General features: G+C 40.4%; 1 protein-coding gene across 4 annotated transcripts in view; it reads left to right on the forward strand.

Moving 5' to 3' along the window:
• The window catches only part of LOC132823188 (complexin-2), a 328275-nt gene that overhangs the window by 290603 nt on the left and 15008 nt on the right, over window positions 1-22664 (forward strand). For all 4 annotated transcript variants that reach the window (XM_060836776.1, XM_060836778.1, XM_060836779.1 and 1 more), the window contains one exon: window positions 16954-17129. In XM_060836776.1, coding sequence (XP_060692759.1) covers window positions 16954-17129 — 176 coding nt within the window. The remainder of the gene's footprint in view (window positions 1-16953; window positions 17130-22664) is intronic.

Raw genomic sequence — 22664 nt, forward strand, 5'->3', positions numbered from 1 at the left:
GCTTGAATACTGTTACCCCTTGGATTCCTTTGCTATCTCTGTCAAATTCTGTTACTCCTATTTTTCCAGTCTCCCAATTCTTTGTATTAAAAAAAACAAAAGTCAGTTGGCTCTATCTAATTGCTATAAGATTTGTAATATTGATTTCTATTATAAAATTAGTCGTATGTAAAGTTTTACAGCCATTTCTACTGTTAGTTCTCTTTAGCTAATGAGTTAAAGTTTCCCGAGACTAATTAACTTCCACATTTAAGTTTGAATGTTTTCCCCTAATACTTGTGTTATATTTTGGCTATTTTTGCGTACCTATAATTACACTGAAATCTATCTCTGTGATTAACTGAAGAATTTTTAACTAGAACCTATTTCTTAATATTGAATAATTCCAAAGAAGCAGCTAATGATTGCAGGATAACATTGCATGATGGGAGGATTCAGGCACATGTTCTCAGAACACAAACCTGGCAATCTGACTTACTAGTCTAGTGACTTTGCCACTATATTACCACCTCCCACTTAAATAGCAGCAGATAAGCATGCATAGCAACAGCCAACTTCCTACCCATAAAACCGATGATCTGTGGATGAACTTAGGAAGCGATAACAGCACAAAATAATGTCTAGATCCAAACTGGATCATAGGCAGGTGAGCTGGCTACCTAAATGGAGGTCCATTTTGAAATGACCATAAAACAAAGTGTAGTGATTGGAATGAGGTCAGCCAGAGGGACCTCTTAGAATATGAGTTCCCTGATTGGGGCTGTTAATGTAGTCCAATCAAGAAGTCCTGGCTGACAGATATAAACAAGAGTGTCAGAGGTTCTGCTTACTCTGTTCTAGTTGGGCCAGTATCAAGTATTATGCACCTGTAAATTAAAGGTGACTTGGTGACGGGATGCTGGTCTTTGTGGAGTTAACTCGCAAGGAACTGAAAACAAGAGTGGTTGGAGATGATTAAATGCCTCAGTTTGTGTTATGAACTAGAGAATTAATTAAATCACCCAGGTCAACCAAATGCTTCAATTATCTTCATGTCCCCTCTTCCATTATAACACGCAAGTGGAATATTCATTATAATCAAAAGTACGTTGGAGGAAAATGTAGGCTAATGTCTACAATTTAAGAGCTACTAGAGATCTGATGAATTCATCCTAAAAGTGCATCCTGTTTCGATACATTAACCCTCTTTGACTCAGATTATTCAGGTTTATCATGAATAATAATTGATCCACGTATATGTGACAAAAAGGCAAGTGTCCTAGAACATCAAAATCATACAAGAAAAGTCTAAATTACTTTACAGTTGTCAAGAGTAGATACAGAAGTTTTCCTCAAGTGATTGCAAGAATATGGATTTTGTGATGGATTATGAATATCTGAATAGAGGCAAATGGGTAAACAGTGACAACATGGCATGCAGCCTAAGGGTAATAATTGATTTAAATCAGTGAGAATGTGTACATGGGACATTGTGGTTTGGCTGTAGTCCAACTTATTACATGTTCAATTTCTGCAGAAGGTCAAAGCTTTTGGGAAAAAAAAATGACTGCTTCTTCACAAATAATTCAAACAGCATAATAACTGGGACCCATTTATTATTCCCTGATCTATCTCATTGCTAACTTTCCAACCTCCTATTAAAAATAATTTAAATTGTACACCATACACATTAGTATGTACTCGATGTTATGGAGCCATTCAAGTTTAGATTATTCCAGACCTCATGCCTGAAATTGTACTCATCCCTGCTGGCCATCTCAAGACATGCATTTTAATATGCTGATCAGTCTCTTTCTAAATATGGAGGCAATTGAAACATGAATCAATGGTATGCCAAGAAACATTATGAGTAGAGTCGTAGAGTCATAGAGATGTACAGCATGGAAACAGACCCTTCGGTCCAACCCATCTATGCTGACCAGATATCCCAACCCAATCTAGTCCCACCTGCCAGCACCCGGCCCATATCCCTCCAAAGTCTTCCTATTCATATACCCAATTCAACATATGGGCATATTGATCCAATTACTTTGAAAAGCACAATAGAAGACTGCAAGACAGTCAAGGAGTTAAGTTGACATCAATGATAAAAGGTCAAAACCTGATCAGTAACCACATCCTCAACTGGAATGACCATGTAATTTGTATTTTGAGTGAACAAGGACTGTAAGTTATAATCAACCTCATTAGTGGGACTCACAAAAACTTTGAATAATCAGGCTTCATTTTAATTTAGTAGCTGAGCTTTAGAAAATTTTAACTTTGGATAGACAGTTAGCCAACCAAACTGCTGATGCAAACTCTTGAGTGGCTATTTTGACAGGGACAAGTGATGGAAGGCATAGGGATGTGTTTTAAATGACCAGGTGAACACTCATCTCTCAATGGACAGTTAGTTATAATTGCTCTACATACAATTGCATTGGGAGGGGTTTGTGAGGTGTGCTCTACACCTAGTAGGAATCTAAAATTGCAACTGAATCCATTGAATATTATCCGTCCTCAAATTGCACATGTTAAATAATCTCACCACCTGTTTTGGGCCAGTATTACATCACACCTGCTTCTCAGCCAGCTCCAAAAACAAGGCAGGTAAATGACGGCAGGAATAGGGCGATAAGTGCTTTTCATTGCACTGTTGCTAATTCTCGCCAAGAAAAGTAGATGCAAATTGGCCCTGATTCAGTGGCCATGCTGAGCTTTGCAACAGACTGTGAGAGCCCATTACTGCTTTTCAATCTGTTGAGGAAATACACATTGGCCCTTTCAGTATGAATCTGCAAGTTTTGTTACTGAGCAAACAAAGGTCACACTGTACAGGAAGGTAGTTTCTATCATTGAAAAATGTTTTTAGCCCCTAAGAGTTTCAGATTATTTATTAAATAAAACAAGAAGTATTCACTTTATGTAAAACTCATCTTAGGTTTTCAACTGTTCTAGTGATCATAACCATATTATGCATGTGAATATTACAAGCAATTTTCTTCCGACATTTCCATTCTACACTTAGTTTAGCCAGAGCCCCAAATGAGCCCCAAACCCCTAATTGCTCCTCTGTGCAAATTCTATGAATTACCGATTGATTTAAGACTAATAATTTACCAAACTGCATGCCAAAACATGCCAAAATGCTTGTTAAGAATTTTTCATAGATCATAATAAAAAGAAAGATTTTTGAAACTCTGATTCCAAAATTCATATGGATGTAAAATGGTATATTTTATTTAAAAGTAATTAATTTTGTTAAAGTTAAGGTTTTCTAATATGAAAATCTAATTTGTAATGAAGGTCAATGCTCTATTACATGGGAAGGTCAATGCATTGAATATAGAAATGTATTGTCATATGTATTTTTACATGAAAGTACGGTGGAATTTTTTATAAAAACCAAAAGAATTGTGGAAACTGTAAAACAGAAACAAAACCAGAAATTGCTGGAAAAGCTCAGCAATTCCTCAGAACTGTTCTGAGGAAGGGTCGCCGGACCCGAAACGATAATTCTGATTTCTCTTAAAATATAGAACATTACAGCACAATGCAGGCACTTTGGCCCTCAATGTTGTGCTGACCCGTGGAGCCAATCTGAAGCCCATCTATCCTACACTACTCCATTTTCGTCCAAATGACTATCCAATGACCATTTAAATGTCCTTAAAGTTAGTGAGTCTACTTCTGTTGCAGGCATGCATTCCACGCCCTGTCTACCCTGAGTAAAGAAACTACCTCTGACATCTGCCCTATCTCTTTCAGCCCTCAATTTAAAGCTACATCCCCTTATGCTAGCCATCGTTATCTGAGGAAAAAGGCTCTAACTTTCCAACCTATCTACCCTCTGATTCTCTTATATGTCTCAATTAAGTCACTTCTCAACCTTCTTCTCTTTAACAAAAACAGCCTCAAGTCTCTCTGCCTTTCCTCAAAAGACCTTCCCTCCATACCAGGCAACTTTAGCTTAGCAAAATCTGGTTGGCACAGACAAGTTGGGCTGAAGGGTCTGTTTCTATGCTGAATTATTCTATGAAGAGACTGTTTCACACTGAGGCTTCATCCATGACAGCCACGCCGATAAATAAAAGATGGGATCATCTAATGAACCCCAAACAAGCTGACAGGATGGAAGAAGGTTAAGCCTCCAGCATAAAAACAAAGCAAATCTCTCAATGATGCTGCCAGACTTGCTGAGCTTTTCCAGCAATTTCAGTTTTTGTTTGTGAAAAATTTTATAAGTTGCCACACCACAGAGCCTAAATTACTGACAGAGGGCATACATAATAATAAAAAAATGTAAAAGTTCATCACAGTTTAGTTACTGGCTCCGGGGCTCAGAGAAAGCCAATTACATTTTTAGAAATACTGTATATTGTGATAAGCTCAGTACATGTTAATAAATCAGTTTGAAATGAAGGCTATGTCACAGATAAGAGGAATCAAAAATGGCTATAACATAATTGACACTGTTGAAGGTAACTCTATTTGTTTTGTATTACATAGCAACTGAAAGCAAAATAAGTGTATTTACTTATTTCAAGTTTCAAATCGAAAAACAAAGTAGCTCTCGTCATTAATGCTCTTAACATAATATGTCTAAGGATACTACATCACCCCATAGAATTATAAAGAACAGAAAGAACAGAAACAGACCATTTGGCCATATCACTTCATGCTAATGTTTACCACAGCACAACATTCCTTATCCAAATCTGTCCACTTAACGTTCAATCCTGTCCTTCTTCGCATGTTTATCTGGATTCCTCTCAAATTTATTTGTGCCATACACCTGAACTACTTATTCTTGTAGCAAGTTTCACATTTTTATCATTTTCTATGCAAAATAATCCTCTTTTTGATTTCTTGATAGTCTTACATAGATGGTTTCTAGATTTGACTTCCATGTGATTTCTTATCCTGTGTCTAAAAAGTAAAACGCATTAGTCTTATAAAAGAGTTTCTTTTTACTTGTATTGCTAAGAAAATATCATACTGATTACAACTCTACATCTGTTGCTCCATTAAATAGACTAAATTCACATTCACATGAACCACCTTTTATCTGATTATTTCCTCTCTCCTTTATGCTACTAGAAAATAAGACCATTAGACATAAGAGCAGAAATTAGGCCATTCAGTCCATCAAGTCTGTTCCGCCATTCAATCATGGCTGAAACATTTCTCAACCCCATTCTCCTGCTTTCTCCCCATAACCATTGATCTTCTTGATACTCAAGAAAATTTCTATCTCTGTCTTAAATATACTCAATGACCGAGCTTCTACAGCTTCTGAGGCAATGAATTCCATAGATTCACCACTCTATGGCTGAAGAAGTTTCTCCTTATCTCCATTCTAAAAGGTCTTTCCTTTACTCTAAGACAATGCTTTGGGGTCCTAGTCTCTCCTACAAATGGAAACATCTTCCCAACATCCACTCTGTCCAGGCCATTCAGTATTCTGTATGTTTCAATTGGATTCCCCCCTCATCCTTCTAAACTCTGAGTATTACTCCAGAGTCTTCAAATGTTCCTCATATGTTAAGCTTTTCATTCCTGGGACCATTCTTGTATACCTCCTCTGAACACGGTCCAAGGCCAGTAAATCCTTCCTGAGATATGGGGCCCAAAACTGCACATAATACTCCAAATGTTGTCTGACCAGAGCCTTATAGAGCCTCAGAAGTACATCCCTGCTTATGTGCTTCATGTCCTCTCAAAATAAATGTCATCATTGCATTTGCCTGCCTAACTACTGACTCAGGAGGAGAAAGTGAGGTCTGCAGATGCTGCAGATCACGGCTGAAAATGTGTTGCTGGAAAAGCGCAGCAGGTCAGGCAGCATCCAAGGAACAGGAGATTCGACGTTTTGGGCATAAGCTCTTCTTCAGGAATGAGGAAAGTGTGTGCAGCAGGCTAAGATAAAATGTAGGGAGGAGGGACTTGGGGGAGGGGCGTTGGAGATGCGATAGGTGGACCAATCAAGTGGTACCACCCTACCAACCAGTACCCTTCCACTGACACCCTCCTTCGACTGACTGAACTGGTCCTCACCCTGAACAACTTCTCTTTCCAATCCTCCCACTTCCTCCAAACCAAAGGAGTGGCCATGGGCACCCGCATGGGCCCCAGCTATGCCTGCCTCTTCGTAGGATATGTGGAACAGTCCATCTTCCGCAACTACACTGGCACGCACCCCTCCCCCCCTCCCCCCAACCTTTTCCTCCGCTACATCGATGACTGTATCGGCGCTGCCTTGTGCTCCCACGAGGAGGTTGAACAGTTCATCCACATTACCAACACCTTCCACCCCGACCTCAAATTCACTTGGACCATCTCAGACTCCTCCCTCCCATTCCTAGACCTTTCTGTTTCTATCTCGGGCGATCGACTCAACACGGACATTTACTATAAACCGACTGACTCCCACAGCTACCTAGACTACACCTCCTCCCACCCTGCCCCCCCCCGTAAAAACGCCATCCCATCTTCCCAATTCCTTCGTCTCCGCCGCATCTGCTCCCAGGAGGACCAGTTCCAATACCGTACAGCCCAGATGGCCTCCTTCTTCAAGGACTGCAGTTTCCCCCAGACGTGATCGACGATGCTCTCCACCGCATCTCCTCCACTCACCGCTCCTCCGCCCTTGAGCCCCGCCCCTCCAACCGCCACCAGGACAGAACCCCACTGGTTCTCACGTACCACCCCACCAACCTCCATATACAGCGTATCATCCGCTGTCATTTCTGCCACCTCCAAACGGACCCCACCACCAGGGATATATTTCCCTCCCCTCCCCTATCAGCGTTCCGAAAAGACCACTTCCTCCGTCAGGTCCACACCCCCCACCAACTCAACCTCCACTCCCGGCACCTTCCCCTGCAACCGCAAAAAATGCAAAACTTGCGTCCACACCTCCTCCCTTACTTCTCTCCAAGGCTGAAAATGTGTTGCTGGAAAAGCGCAGCAGGTCAGGCAGCATCCAAGGAGCAGGAGACTCGACGTTTCGGGCATAAGCCCTTCTTCAGGAAAATCCTGAAGAAGGGCTTATGCCCGAAACGTCGAATCTCCTGCTCCTTGGATGCTGCCTGACCTGCTGCGCTTTTCCAGCAACACATTTTCAGCTCTGATCTCCAGCATCTGCAGACCTCACTTTGTCTCCAAGGCCCCAAGAGATCCTTCCATATCCGCCACAAATTCACCTGCACCTCCACACACATCATTTATTGCATCCGCTGCACCCGATGTGGCCTCCTCTATATTGGGGAGACAGGCCGCCTACTTGCGGAACGTTTCAGAGAACACCTCTGGGACACCCAGACCAACCAACCCAACCGCCCAGTGGCTCAACACTTCATCTCCCCCTCCCACTCCACCAAGGACATGCAGGTCCTTGGACTCCTCCATCGCCAGACCATAACAACACGACGGTTGGAGGAAGAGCGCCTCATCTTCCGCCTAGGAACCCTCCAACCACAAGGGATGAACTCAGATTTCTCCAGTTTCCTCATTTCCCCTCCCCCCACCTTGTCTCAGTCAAATCCCTCAAACTCAGCACCACCTTCCTAACCTGCAATCTTCTTCCTGACCTCTCCCCCCCCCCCCACCCCCACTCCGGCCTATCACCCTCACCTTCACCTCCTTCCGCCTATTGCATCTCCAACACCCCTCCCCCAAGTCCCTCCGCCCTACCTTTTATCTTAGCCTGCTGGACACACTTTCCTCATTCCTGAAGAAGGGCTTATGCCCGAACCGTCGAATCTCCTGTTCCTTAGATACTGCCTGACCTGCTACGCTTTTCCAGCAACACATCTTCAGCCCTAACTACTGACTCAACCTGCAAGAGAATCTTGGAGTAGAACTCCCAAGTCTCTTTGCACTTCAAACTTCTAAATTTTCTCCACATTTAGAAAATACTCCATGCCTCTATTGTTTCAACCAATGTGCATGACTTCACACTTTCCCGCATTGTACTCCATCTGCACTTAATCAGCATTCCCTCTACACTTCCAATCCTCTCCAAGCTGGCAGCTACTATGGGTGGATTCTTATCAGGGTCGAATTAGTGTGGGCTAAAGTGAGATCTGTGGATGAAATGGTCAGTAAGACCCATCTCAATGTCAGGAGCATCTTGTTTCATCTCTTATACTTTTCAGAAGCAGCAGTTTCTTACTGGACAGCAGCATGTTGACAATTAAGGGGATGATTGCTTGTTTAATGTCTTTTCAGTGGACAAACTCGCCTTATTAATATTCCATTTCCTATTTTACCAAATCCACCAAACAAGCTGAACATACAGAAAACTCCACTTGGAAACCAGAACAGGTACCAGACGCATTGTGCACGCTGTGTTTTCTGAGGGGCTTCCATGTTTCATACATGTAAAAACCACCCCAGAGCATGATACGCAGACATCAGCCACATGTGTCCATCATTCACAGGTATTGGTATATGACATTTACCAACCCCTTATGACCATCTTTACACCTCTTTGATTCACTGGGGTAGGGGGGGAGGTTGTCATTCTGAAAGCATACCCCAGCATTGCAAGGTATACTGGCAATTAGCATTGAGAGGCTGCTACAAGCATACTTTGTGTGTTTTACAATTGGAACAGGCTGTGTCTCAGGGCTGCTGGCTTGCTGTATTTGTATTCACTAATTTAGCATCTATCTGCCTGCTTGCTGCACCCTTGGCTTGCATTGCCATGCCAATTAACACATTTGCACAACTGGGCAGCATGTATTTCTAGTCATCAGTATTCAGTCATGGGGACATGCTCACACTACACACAACCAAGAAGTGTACTACATTATTCTCCCACCCACACCATGTGCAGTACTTTACATAGAAAATAGATGTCATCATGGCCATTGGGTAGAAGTGGTGTACAATGAATGACATGGACAGCAGGGTTAGTTTGAGGGCTGCAATGGAATGAAGAGTGGTCCTCACTCAGTTGGCAGGATGTGGATGACTCAATATCCCTTCAGGAGCGGTCGCAGTCTTCTCCTGCAAAGGTCAGGATTCTCTCCTCATATGGGCTGAGGAGCCTAATGACAAGCAACTCTCCACGCATACAAATGATCTCGGCCCTGTTATGGGCTGTCTTCTCTCAGTAATGAGAGAAAGTGAAGAATTGAGTGAGATGAAAATTGGTGGCACAGCTGGAAGTTCTTCTAGATGTACATGGTAGGCAGTTAATGAAGTGAGTTTGGCAAGAGACTGCAAAAAATCTCTCTTGGCCTCACAATGGAAATCCCTTTCAATAGTTTCATGCAACTCAGACTTGCCAAAGAAACATAAGATTCAGCTCTATATTTTCGTTCAACATTATATAACCATTGATCAATTGACATAAATAAAATAACTTGTCTATTGACATAAAAAATGCCTGCTACCATATAATTATCTTATGCTGCTTTCCAAAGCAATCCTGAAACAATTAAGGTAAGGGTATTAGAATAAGTTGAGAGATGTTTTTATTTTGTGTTTTTTCAAATATGGTGGTTCATTTGACTGTGTTCTGATGAATGTTGTTTTCATGCTGTGGTGAACCAAATCATAATTTACAGTGATAGAAATGCCAATGTCAAAAGCAGTTATAGAATTCAAATGCAAAATATGAAAGTCTGTCTGTATTGAGGGAAATGAAAAATTAAAACGATTTACAGCTTTTTATACTGGAATATTACTCGATTAGGAAACCCAGGTTGAATACCAACGTTAATTGACATTCATGCTGATCCTATCCATGTCAGAAAAAAAAATGTTGCTCCTAACATCAGTAAAGACTGCTTCTTCATCAATGCCACAGAGAACACCAGTGGATCATCTTATTTAAATTACTTTATGCTTGACCCAGTCCACACCACCACTTAAAAACAGAGTATAAATGCATGCTGAATGGGGGCTGGTTCGCTTAATTGGCTGGATGGCTGGTTTGCGATACAGAATAACACCAACAACATGGGCTTAATTTATGCACTGGCTAAGGTTACCACAAAGGACTCCTCCATCTCACCTTCTCCCCTCACCTGAGGCTAAACCAGGTTAAACCACAACCAGTCCTCCGTCTCTAACGAGACAGCAGCTCTACAGTGATTTTATCTTTAAATGCATTCTGAGGACAAACTTAGCTAAGAGAAAATGCATTGGAAATCTGTATAAGGTTACAATGGATTGTATTTTTATTCTTCTGTTGCGACACTTCTTATATAATTTATGCTCATACAACTAATTGGCTATTAGTGAATATCATCACAAAAATACCTTTTCCATTTTTTTTAAAACTGATGATTAAAAATTCAAAACTCCAAATGGAAAGCAAAATTAAAATTGCTAGCCCTACAGTCAGTATACAGCACAGTGGGCCTGTGGAGTACAAACTATAACAGATGATGGGAGGAGATCTCAGTAATTAATACAGGCAGCAAGATAAAGATGAAACAATTCAAAGTTAAAGATGAGAATTTGAAAGCGAATCTTTGGGACACTGGGAACCAATGGATCTTAATACGACCTGAAATGATGGTTTACAGACAAGCACGATTTGAATATTCCAGATGACATGGATTATGGATCCTGGAGGCAGAAAGACAAGCAATGAGAGCACTGGGGTAAAATAAAATCAGACATAATGTTCATCAAATGATGAATTCACACCACTGCTCGTCATATTGTGTTGCTGAAACCTTGGTCATTATAAGGTAGACTTGTTGCCTTTCCTACTTTACAATCAGGATTTAGAGGACCTATTATTGTTTCTAATATGGTAGAGGAAAACCATGATGGTCTAACAATAGGTTTCTTGCCTTAGTCGAAGAGTGTGGTGCTAGAAACGCACAGCCGGTCAGGCAACATCTGAGGTGCAGGAGGATCAATGTTTCAAGCATAAGCCCTTCATCAGGAGTAAGGCTTGTGGCCTAAGGGGGCTAAGAGATAAATGAGATGGGGGTGGGGTGGGGGAAAGGTAGCTGGGAATGCGATAGGTAAATTAAGGTGGGGGTGAAGGTGATAGGTCAGAGAGGAGGGTGGAGTGAATAGGTGGGAAGGAAGATGGACAGGTAGGGCAGTTCAAGAAAGCAATGCCAAGTTGGAAGGTTGGATCTGGAATAAGGTGGGGGGGAGGCACTACATTCTTCAACTTTTATCTCCAGCACCTGTAGTCTTCCCTTTCTTCTAGTTTCTTGTCTTAAACAAACAATTTGCATTGAAGAAATTATGAACAAGTTACATTGTTTTTCCATAACAGTATCTATTATATCAATGAAGGAATCGAGATGATAGGTCTACCTTTTTTCAGAGTCCAGAACTGTTCTCTGTACCCAAGTTCTTATGACATCAACAAAATGGGCAGTACTTATTGCATTCTACTACCCATTTTGATGATGCCATAAGGACTTGGGTAGAGAGAACAGCTCTGGACTCTGAAAAAAGATAGAGCCATCATCTTGATTCTTTTATTGATATGATAAATATTGTTATGGAGAGTAATGCATCTTCAGAGCTAACCCTCTCAGAACTAAAAACCTTAAACTGCATACCACCCCCAACCCCCATGTTTCTTCTTGCTGTTCTTCACATTGATATATATCATGTATATAATTACATTTACCACTCCCCATTGCTGCTCAGTCTCTGTCTTCACAAATTCAGGCAATCTGACAGTTTCAACTATCCTGCCAGAAAGCATTATCTTCTAGTTTGTAAAATTGGTCGGACTTTGTTCTGAGGTCTTTTGACCATGTTTTACTTATTAGCCGTATGTGGTCTCTAAGTCTGATTAAACAGGAGGCCCTTTCATATCTTGGATGGCCTTTGCTGAGGATGTCATTCCGTCTGAAGCAGGAATAGGTCAATGACATTAACGGGTGCACCCTTAATCTCCTGAGTTAAGGAACGCTTGCCTGCTGAAATTAGTTCTTCGTGGAAGATGGAGTCATAGTCATAGAGATGTACAGCATAGAAACAGACCCTTCGGTGCAACCTGTCCATGCTGACCAGATATCCCAACCCAATCTAGTCCCACTTGTCAGCACCCCGCCCATATCCCTCCAAACTCTTCCTTTCATACACCCATCCAAATGCCTCTTAAATGTTGCAATTGTACCAACCTCCACCACAACCTCTGGCAGCTCATTCCATACATGTACCACCCTCTGCGTGAAAATGTTGCCCCTTAGATCTCTTTTATATCTTTCCCCTCTCACCCTAAACCTCTAGTTCTGGACTCCCCGACCCCAGGGAAAAGACTTTGTCTATTTATCATATCCATGCCCCTCATAATTTTATAAACCTCTATAAGGTCACCCTGCAGCCTCTGACGTTCCAGGGAAAACAGCCCCAGCCTATTCAACCTCTCCATATAGCTCAAATCCTCCAAACCTGGCAACATCCTTGTAAATCCTTTCTGAACCCTTTCAAGTTTCACAACATCTTTCTGATAGGGAGGAGACCAGAATTGCATGCAATATTCCAACAGTAGCCTAACCAATGTCCTGTACAGCCACAGCATGACTTCCCAACTCCTGTACTCAATACTCTGACCAATAAAGGAAAGCATACCAAACACCTTCTTCACTATCCTATCTACCTGCGACTCCACTTTCAAGGAGCTATGAACCTGCACTCCAAGGTCTCTTTGTTCAGCAACAGTCCCTAGGACCTTACCATTAAGTGTATAAGTCCTGCTAAGATTTGCTTTCCCAAAATACAGCACCTCGCATATATCTGAATTATACTCCATCTGCCACTTCTCAGCCCACTGGCCCATCTGGTCCAGATCCTGTTGTCATCTAAGGTAACCCTCTTCGCTGTCCACTACACCTCCAAATTTGGTGTCATCTGCAAACTTACTAACTGGACCTCTTATGCTCACATCCAAAGGATCCAGCACCGATCCTTGTGACACTCCACTGGTCACAAGCCTCCAGTCTGAAAAACAACCCTCCACCACCACCCTCTGTCTTCTACCTTTGAGCTAGTTCTCTATCCAAATGGTTAGTTCTCCCTGTATTCCATGAGATAGATAGCTGCTGTTTTGAGATAGATATTCCTTTCTTTGCAGATATCAAGAGCAGTCACTGTCACCACACTGCTGGAATTCAAATCTTTTCCAAATGTTTAAACTAAGGCTATAATGAGGTCAGGAGCTGAGTGGCCCTGGCAAAATCCAAAGTGAGCATCAGTTGCACTTTTGTACACCGTAACCTTTGTTTTGTCACCTTGCATCTATATCAAAACTTAAAAATTAATGAAATGGCCATTGATATAACTGAATTCTTACCAAATAGTTTGGCTTGGATCATCAATTTGCTGTAGGAATATATTTCTCTTCTACTATAGATTGTTCTATCTCATCTTCATCTCTCGGTGAGTAGCTATTTGACCTGATGCTGCTGTGTGACACTGTTCTACTTCAAGAGCTTAGTGATCAGCACCTGCTGCCTCAAAGCACCAGGGACCTGGATTCAATTCCAGCCTTTGGTGACTGTCTGTGTAGAATTTTCACATTCTCCCCTTATCTGCATGGGTTTCTGCTGAATGCTCCAGTTTCCTCCCACAGTCCAGATGTACAGGTTAGGTGGATTGGCCAGGTTGTCATGTTCAGTGACTTGCAGATTAGATGGGTTAGCTGTGGTAAATGCAGGGTTATGTGAATAGGGTAGGGGGGCTTGGTTTGGATGGGATAATCTTTGGAGGGTCAGTACCGGCTTGGTGGGCCTAATGGCCTCTTTCCACACTATAGAAATTTTCTCATTTCCTACATCTTCTGTAAGTTATCTGTTATTTTACAATATAGCAATTATTTTATTAAACTTTTCAATCAAATGTGCTTTCTCTGTACCTGTGAGGTTTCCTTGTTCTGCAACACCATCATTGATCTTAGTATCTGCCATCTGGCTGACACTCTTATTGATTTCTCAACTGTGTCGTACAAACTGAATGGATTCTGTTGCTCTCCTCTGATAAACGTTGTTGTTATCCTCTGAGGATTTCTCTGTAGATCCTCCTGATTTCTACTGACGAACAATCCGAATGGTTTTCTTCAAAGTCGAATCTTCTTTGTACAATAATGTTCTCAAATGTTCATCTCTTACAGTTGCTAACTGTCTGCACAAGTCATTCTGTCAAAGCTGTGGCTAGAGAATGTTCCTGAGTTGGCTGGAATTCACTTTGTTGTCCATCCTGTTGTGTGGTGTAACTAAATTAAAATTCCAGTCTGCGTCACTGCTCAACATGTTGTTTTTACTAGCATACTTTTGGTATGCAGTGGTTTTAAATTACAGGGCCTGCTTTATCGAGTAAATTAAATGGCATCTTGGCCTTCATAGCGTGCAGATTTGAGTACAAGGAGCAGAAATGTCTTGCTGCAATTTTATAGACCTTGTGAGACCACACCTGGAGTATCTTGTGCTGTTTTGGTTTTCTTATCTAAAGAACAATGCTTTGGCTATGGAGGCAGTGCAGCAAAGATTGACCAGACTGATTCCTGAGATGGCAGAACTGATGAAGAAAGACTGGTTTAGTGAGGACTATGTTCACTGGAGTTTATAAGAATGGGGGTGGGGTATCTCACAGAAACCCATAAAAGTCTAACAGGATTTGACAGGGTAAACGCAAGACAAATGTTCCCAATGACTGGGGAATCCAGAACCGGGGTAATGCTCTAAGCTACTTCAGACTGGGATAAAGTGAAATTTCTGCAACCAGAAAGAGGTGAGTCAATGGAATTCTCTGCCACAAAAAAATGGCTGAATGTTTCAAGAAGCTGTTAGATGTGGCTCTTAAGGTCAAAGAGATCAAAAGGCATGGGGAGAAAGTAGGAATTGGGAAATGTGTTGGATGATTAGCCAGATGATCCTATTCTCTACATTTCTACATTAGTGTGGTAGATGAAAACCATTAGACAGTCCTTTGAGAACAGGCTGCTGTGTTAAACAAGATGTCATTTATTGCATGATAGCAATAAGGTACAAGATACATTGATATGATAGATGTGTTACTTAGACAATGAAGAAAGCAGTCTCCTTCAACATCCAGAGATATTATGCTTTTCCCTACCCAAGTCCATGTGGTGTCATAACACGGGTTAATACTTAATGCTCTTTTCAGCAGAACTGCTGCAGGCAGGTCACAAATCATGACCCTTGTGCCTGAAAAAAGGTATTTTTATTCATTTTTTACCCCCAAATGTTTCATAAACTTACAAAAGAAGTACAGAATTCTCCCATCCAGGATTAATTGACTGAAGTGGACACAATTCAAATAAACATCAGTTATTTTTATGACCAACAGCTTCTGAGGACTATATTTTCCACTAATTGATTATGAATGGGCAGAAAATTAAATCTTCTCAGGCCCCAAGTCAAATTCATCCTGGTGACTAGGAACACTGCCAAGGGAAGTGGGCATTGCACACTGAGCACTGCGGTTTTATCTGATAAACGGAAGATCACCAGACTGCACAAACAGAAATTTCTGCCATTTTTGAGCTGCCAGCTATCAACACATAGGTTTTGCTCACACTGTGGAGCCGGAAATGAGGATTTCAGACTTTATTTTGAGAGTGACAACCTGTTGTTTTTTACTGGCTTTTTCCAATTGCTGTCAGTCTTAGCCTTCCTCAGGGCTAGGAATCACAATATCCCAGGACAGCAATTCACACATACATATGCAGCCAGTCTATAGAATACAAAATAGTGAGACCCACAGTAAAACCAATTTACAGGGAGGCTAGTTGCACCAGCCATACATAAATGTAAGAGAGTTATAAAATTCGATCACTCTGCAATGATACAGCAAGTTCAGGTACTGGAGCATTATCTGTGTCCTCCAAGATCTGTGGGCAGCTAGAAACAAATACAGTGGATCTAAGAGAAATGGCACAGTTTAAATATCACTTCAGTGTCTCAGTGCCAGCTCTTACCAACACAATAACAGCAACAGACTTTTCACTGGCAGCTAATCCTGATTAAATCTACATGTGTTATTTGTTTTGGGGAATGTGCATCATACTGTAGTCACGGTAAAATAAATCATTCTGGCATTTTATTGGAACTTATGGTTGGAAATGCTAGAGAACATAAATGTTTAGAGGTTAAGCACTGTAATTTAGATATTTTTCTTCCCAATTTACATTTAATTTATTAAATATTAACAGCTGTCAACAAAGGAGCTCTATTCTTTTCATGTGGCTTAACTATGGACTTTTATGTGACCATTAAAATAATTTTAGTCAGTGAGTTTTCAGCAGAAGAATTGCTTGAAACAATTTTTATTAGAAATAAATGCCTAGCTTACTGAAGCATAATGATGAATGCAGAACATGATCCAACCATTTGAAAACTTATATCCTTCCAGCCTAATTTTTTCAGTATTTTATTTGTATACCTCAGTTGCAGCCTCCACTCAACAGAAAGAAGATGAGAATAATTCTTAGGTACTGAATTGCACTATTTGAAATGTAATGTTAAGTTTGAGAAAGGCTGTGGAAACATTCTGAAAACTAGAACGACTGCAGGATTATTGAGAAGGAGTAGGGGTTGTTGGGATGAATAGGACAGTTCTTGCAAAGAGCCAATGCATGCATTTTACATGTGCTTCTGTGCTGTGAGATTCTATGATAAAAGAAACATGTGCCATGGCTTAAGCAAAAAAACCTGTGCGGCAAAGGTCAATATTTGAATGCACTGCTTTAAATTTCTCAGTGGATGCAGAAGCTGTCATGATTAATGAGCATCACCAGAAATGTGAGCAATAACTGTTTGGAACATTTTTTTTATATGTAGTCAAAACCTGTTCAAACTAAAGAGTTCCCATTGCAAAACCTGCCATGGCCCACCTCCACATGACCCCAGTTTTGTCTCCTTCACCAAACTAGAACTAATATCATTTGAAGAATCAATATCTTTGATCGATGCCTTTGATTTTCATGGCTCGGTTATATGTTATTATTTCATACAGGGGCCACCAAAGATATGGGCAAAATGTTGGGAGGTGATGAAGAGAAAGACCCTGATGCACAGAAGAAGGAGGAAGAGAGACAAGAGGCCCTTCGTCAGCAGGAAGAAGAGCGTAAGCAAAAGCATATTAGAATGGAAGCTGAGCGAGAAAAAGTGCGGCAACAAATACGAGATAAGGTAAGCAATGTTAACTTTTTTTTGCAACAATTAATGGATAAAAATTACCAATTAATTTTGTAATAAATATGTTAATGAAAAGTAAGAAGAATGAAAGGAACAAAACTTAAAAAGTCAATAAATAATTTCTAGCAAAATCATTGCCAAGTAAAACACTGCAATAAAGTCATCCTCAGGCTTCGGGTCTCACAAATACCATTGTTCCCCAGTTTGGCATATAATATGGTGCCTTAATGACGTGGTGCATGTTAAGTTTTTAAACTGCCTTTTTACTGAGTGATAGGATACAACTAACATATGACAAAGGTCAGTAAATTGATAGCAGGGAAAATATATCAAAATTATTAGATTTTCATGTTAACAAGCTTACCACTCACACTTATACAGCAATTCAACAAAGTTCAGTTCTTCTTATCAAGATTGCCACTTTGCAATTCTGTAAATTAGCTGCCACTCTATACATCAATTTATTTACACTATTTTACTGATTCAGCTGTTTGTAATACATTGCTTCATTGCCACTCGTGTTTTACCCAGTTTGTTTTCAATAAATTAACAGTGAAATCTTCATTTGTGCCACGTTTTTTAGACCATTCTAATAGACTACTCCATTCAACAAACACACCCAAAATAGATAGTACCACTCCTTTTTTGAAACGTAGATATGAGCACACTATAGATTGTTATTTCAAGAAGAGTGGAGCAGTCAAACATATGAATCATATGCAAGAAACTATTGACAAAAAGAAGCAACTATACCCAAATGACACCTAATCAATCTCTTTATAACTTGGTATTTATTTGACGTCACATAGCCTTGACATCTCTTACCTCTTCTGAAAGAAAGGATAATACAAAATTCATTCTTTCAAGGGATGAGGACATCGCTGGCTCGGCCAGCATTTATTTTCCATCCCTAATTGCCCAGAGGGTAGTTAAGAGTCAACCTCATTGTTGTGGGTCTGATATCACATGTAGGCCAGACCACGTACAGATGGCAGTTTCCTTCCCTGAAAGAAATTAGTGAAGCAGATGGATTTTTCCAACAATCGACAATGGATTCATGGTCATCACTAGACTCTTAATTCCAGAGTTGTTATTGTTGAATTCAAATTCCACCATCTGCCATGACAGTATTTGAACCCAGGCCTGCAGAACATGGCCTAGGTCCCTGGATTAACAGTCCTGTGATCATACCACGAGGCCATCGCCTCCCCAAAAAGCTAATTTAATACGTTGTAATGTCATCTATTAAGACTACAAGACATAGAAGTAGAATTAGACCATTTAGCCCATTGAATCTGCTTCACCATTCAATCATGGCTGATATATTTCTCAACCCCATCTCCTCCCTTCTCCCTGTAACCCTTGATCAAGGACCTACCTACCTCTGTTTTAAATTCACTCCATGGCTTGGCTTCCACAGCCCTCTACAGGAATGAATTCCCTAGATTAACCATCTTTTGGCTGAAGAAATTCTCCCTCATCTCAGTTTATAGTAATACAACAAATACTAATTTAAATAACATGAATTTCGCTCAAATTTGTTGTGGAGAGAGCTTGACCAATGCCACTTCTGTGAAATTTCTGAGTATTTGGATGTGCTTAGTGAATGATAATGTTTTTGAAAAATTAACCGCAAGTGATTAATTTCCAAGTTAACAGTGTTTGTGGGCTTTCGGGTTAAAGTACCTGTTATATATTAAAAACAAACAATAAAAGATATGCCCTTCAAATGTTGCAGAGGAGATAGTTTCAAATCAATAATATTGAACTTAACTCTAAGCAGGCATCTGCATTAGAATCAATCGGTGCATTAATAGCTTTGCACATAATTTAATGAAGTGGTAAGTTCATATATTTTGCATTGGTGAAATGAGTATTTCAAGTCACAATGGTTTTTATATTTTCCCTGCCTTTGAGCTAGGAGACCTGGGTTTACATCCCACCTGCTCCAAAGGTGTTGATAACATTTCTGAACAGGTTGATTATAAACAGCAATGAGACTCTTGTGGTGCAGTGATAGTGTCCCTGCCTCTGAGTCAGGGTAGCCAGTTTTAAGACCCACTTATTATAAATGTGTATGATTATGATGAAGGAACCTACATGAGGGAAAAAAATCTACTTGATCCCTTTCTCAGCAATCTACCTGTCACTAATGTGTCTGTCTTGCACAGTATCAAATTACCACCATGCAAAACATTTATGGTAACATCATACTAATGGGTACAGATTTTGAAGAGGTCTAGCAAATCAACCTGGACATCCATACAGCTCTGTGGGCCATTAGCAGCTGCAGAATTATATTTATCTACAATCTGTAACCTCATGGCCCAGCATATCCCTTGTGTTAACATAACAATTGAGCTGGGAAATGAATCCTGCTTCAATGAAGAGTGCAAGGGAATATGCCAAGAGCAGCATCAGGGATATCTAAAAATAAGGTGTCAGTCTGGTGACAAACGAGGACTAGATCTGTGCTAAAACAGCAGAAGCATCATGTAAGAGACAGGGCTAAGCAGTCTCACAACTAACAGATCGAATCTAAGCTTTTGACTCCAGCCACCTCCCGTCATGAATAGTGATGGACAATTAAGTAGCTAACAAGAGATGAATGCTGAACATATATCCCCATTTTCAAACATCCTCATTCATCCCACACTAGTCAGGCCTTTGATAAACAATCCTCTATCACCACCCTCTGTCACCTACTGTCAAGCCGATTTTGTATCCAGTTGCCTAGCTGTCATGTGATCTAACTTTAAAAATCAGTCTATCATATGGAACCTTGTTGGAGGTCTTGCTAAAGTCTAATTAGACAATTTCTACTGCTCTGCCCTTAAGTATTTCTTGGTTATATCCTCAAAAAACACAAACGCAATCAAGTTTGTGAGACACAATTTCTTATGCAAAAAGCCATGCTGACTATCCCTAATCAGTTCTTGCCTGTCCAAATACATGTAATTCTGTCTCTCAGAATCCCCTCCAACAACTTACCGACCACTGCTGTGAAACATACTGTCTGTAGTTCCAAGACTTTTCTTTGCAGCCTTTCTTAAAATTAGGCACAGCATGAGCAACCCTCCAGTCTTCAGGCACCTCATCCCTGACTGTAGATGTTTATATAGCTCTGCTAGTGGCCCTGCAATTTCTTCCTTATTCTCCCAGAATGTCCTGGGATACACCTGATCAAATCCTGGGGATTTATCTACCTTTATGCATTTTAAGACCTCTAGCACCTCCTCTTCCATCATGCAGACTGATTTCAATACATTACTGTTTATTTTCACAAGCTCCCTAGCTTACATGTCCTTCTCCACAGTAAATACTAACATGAAATATTTGTTTAATATCTCACCTACCTCCTGTGTTTCCACACGTAGGTGACCTCGTTGATCTTTAAGGTGCCCAATTGTCTCCCTTGTTTCTTAAACAGCAGGATAGTGGGCGAGTTTCTCTCTATGCATTGTGCATCCCATTCAACTCGGGAAGACAGCCCATCCCCTTTTCTATCAGACAGCACTCAAAGTCCATACTTCAAAGATTTTCAGAATCTCTCATCAAGGTTGAAGAGTTACCTTCTTAGGTTTTTATGAGGCTTGCCATCATCCAGAAACTGTAACTACAAGAGTTGGTCAGGGTGCCTTTGCAGCAAATAACTCACCTCCTTATTCTCCAAAGCCTGTCTACCATCTCCAACACATAGTTTAGGAGTGTGATGGAATATGCTTGACTTGCCTGGATGGGTTCAGTTCCAAAATCTGTCCAGAAGCTTGACACCTACCAGGACAACACACCTCATTTGAATGATACCACATCTACCACTTTCAACATTCAGTGCCTTCATCATTGATACAGAGTGGTAGAAGTGTGTATCGTCAACAGAATTTATGCCAAGCTTTTTTAACAGTGTCTTCCAAACCCGTGACTTAGAAAGAGAAGGACAGCAGATGAGTGTAAGCTGCTTGGAAGTATGCCTCCAAGTCACACACATCCTGACTTGAAATTATATCAACATTCCTTCATTATCACTGAGTCATACTTCAGGAACTCCTTTCTAAAGAGAGCTGTGGGTATTCTTATTTTCCAAGGATTGCAGCAGCTCAAAAAGACAGTTGACCGTCACTTTCTCAAGAGCAATTAAAAATGGGTAATAATTATTGGTCTAGCCAGTGACACTCACATTCATTAGACAAAAAGAAATTTGAAGCATCCTGGGCAGACAGTTAAAACAGAGGTCAGACTCCTTGGATATATTCAAAGTATCTCGATGACGGTTGAATTACCCAGTAACTTAACTCACAGTGACAGTTATTTCTGCTCATGTTTTTCTTATACATTATCACCTTTACAGAAAACCCCGAATTGTACTTTCAGTCTGTTCCTTAACCTTGCATCCATTCCAGACTGTTTTTGTTGTGGTTTCTTTCCTTTTCCTTCAGTTAGGAGGACTGTGACAGCTATTTTCTGGCTCATCTCTCAGGGCAAAGCTTTGACCAGTCAAAGTCAACCTGCCAGGTTTAAAGTTAAAAAAAAAACTTACCCTCAAACAATACTTAAAACACCACAATACTGAGGTTTTCTGCTCATGATCACGTTTGACATCAAAGGGAGTTTGTTGAGCACAAATTGGCTGCTGTGTTTCACAGATTATAGCAGGGAATACATTTCAAGAAGAACTTCATTGGCTTTAAAGTGCCATGTGATATTGGCGACCATGAAAAGTTCTGTGTGAGTGCAAGTACTTATTTTTCTTTCATATAATGAGGACTCTTGGTTTTTTTGTTATTGTATAAAAGTGTGGTGGGAGTTGAGCTTTTTGGACAAGGCTAACAGGAGCTGAGATAGGAGGGAGCAAGCACCAGGCAGCCAGGGCTTGTGTGTATACTCATACTTGGGTGTACTTGGAAAACCAAATATTGAGAATATTATTTGGAAGGAATGGGAATTTTGAGGAAAGAAACATGAAGGCTGAATAATAATCCAAAGCAGACCAATCTGATCTATGGGAGATGCTGAGCAGTTATAGCCTCATTATTATTAATTCACATAGATGGAAAAATTCATCTATTCAGTGTTATTACAAGTTCTTAGATGTGCAATAGATTGCTGGTACATCTTGTAAAATTGCATTGTTAATTCCATGAACATATTGTACAGATAAACCTCTAAATATCTTGCATGGTAATGTAGTACTGGCCTACAGAATTTCCCACAAACATCTTTGTTAATATTTTCTCAGTCAAATTACCATTGATGCCTACAAATTCAGCTCTTTGACAAGGATTGGTCAAATGCAATCATCCATTTTGCAAAAAAAAAACACAATAATATCAAAATGATATAAATCATCTTAATCGATTGCTACCTGAGAAGTACCACAGAGTTCCTGCATTCAGACTGGAGTGATTCATTTATACATCACAGTATTCTTTGTTCTGATTAAAACAACAATCCTATCAGTCACACGGAAAATCTCCCAATGTAGTTTTGCGACAATACAATCTGATTAACTGAGTGAGGCTGCATCTTCTC

Source organism: Hemiscyllium ocellatum, chromosome 16 (genome assembly GCF_020745735.1).
Source record: "Hemiscyllium ocellatum isolate sHemOce1 chromosome 16, sHemOce1.pat.X.cur, whole genome shotgun sequence".
Taxonomy (NCBI): Eukaryota; Metazoa; Chordata; class Chondrichthyes; order Orectolobiformes; family Hemiscylliidae; genus Hemiscyllium; species Hemiscyllium ocellatum.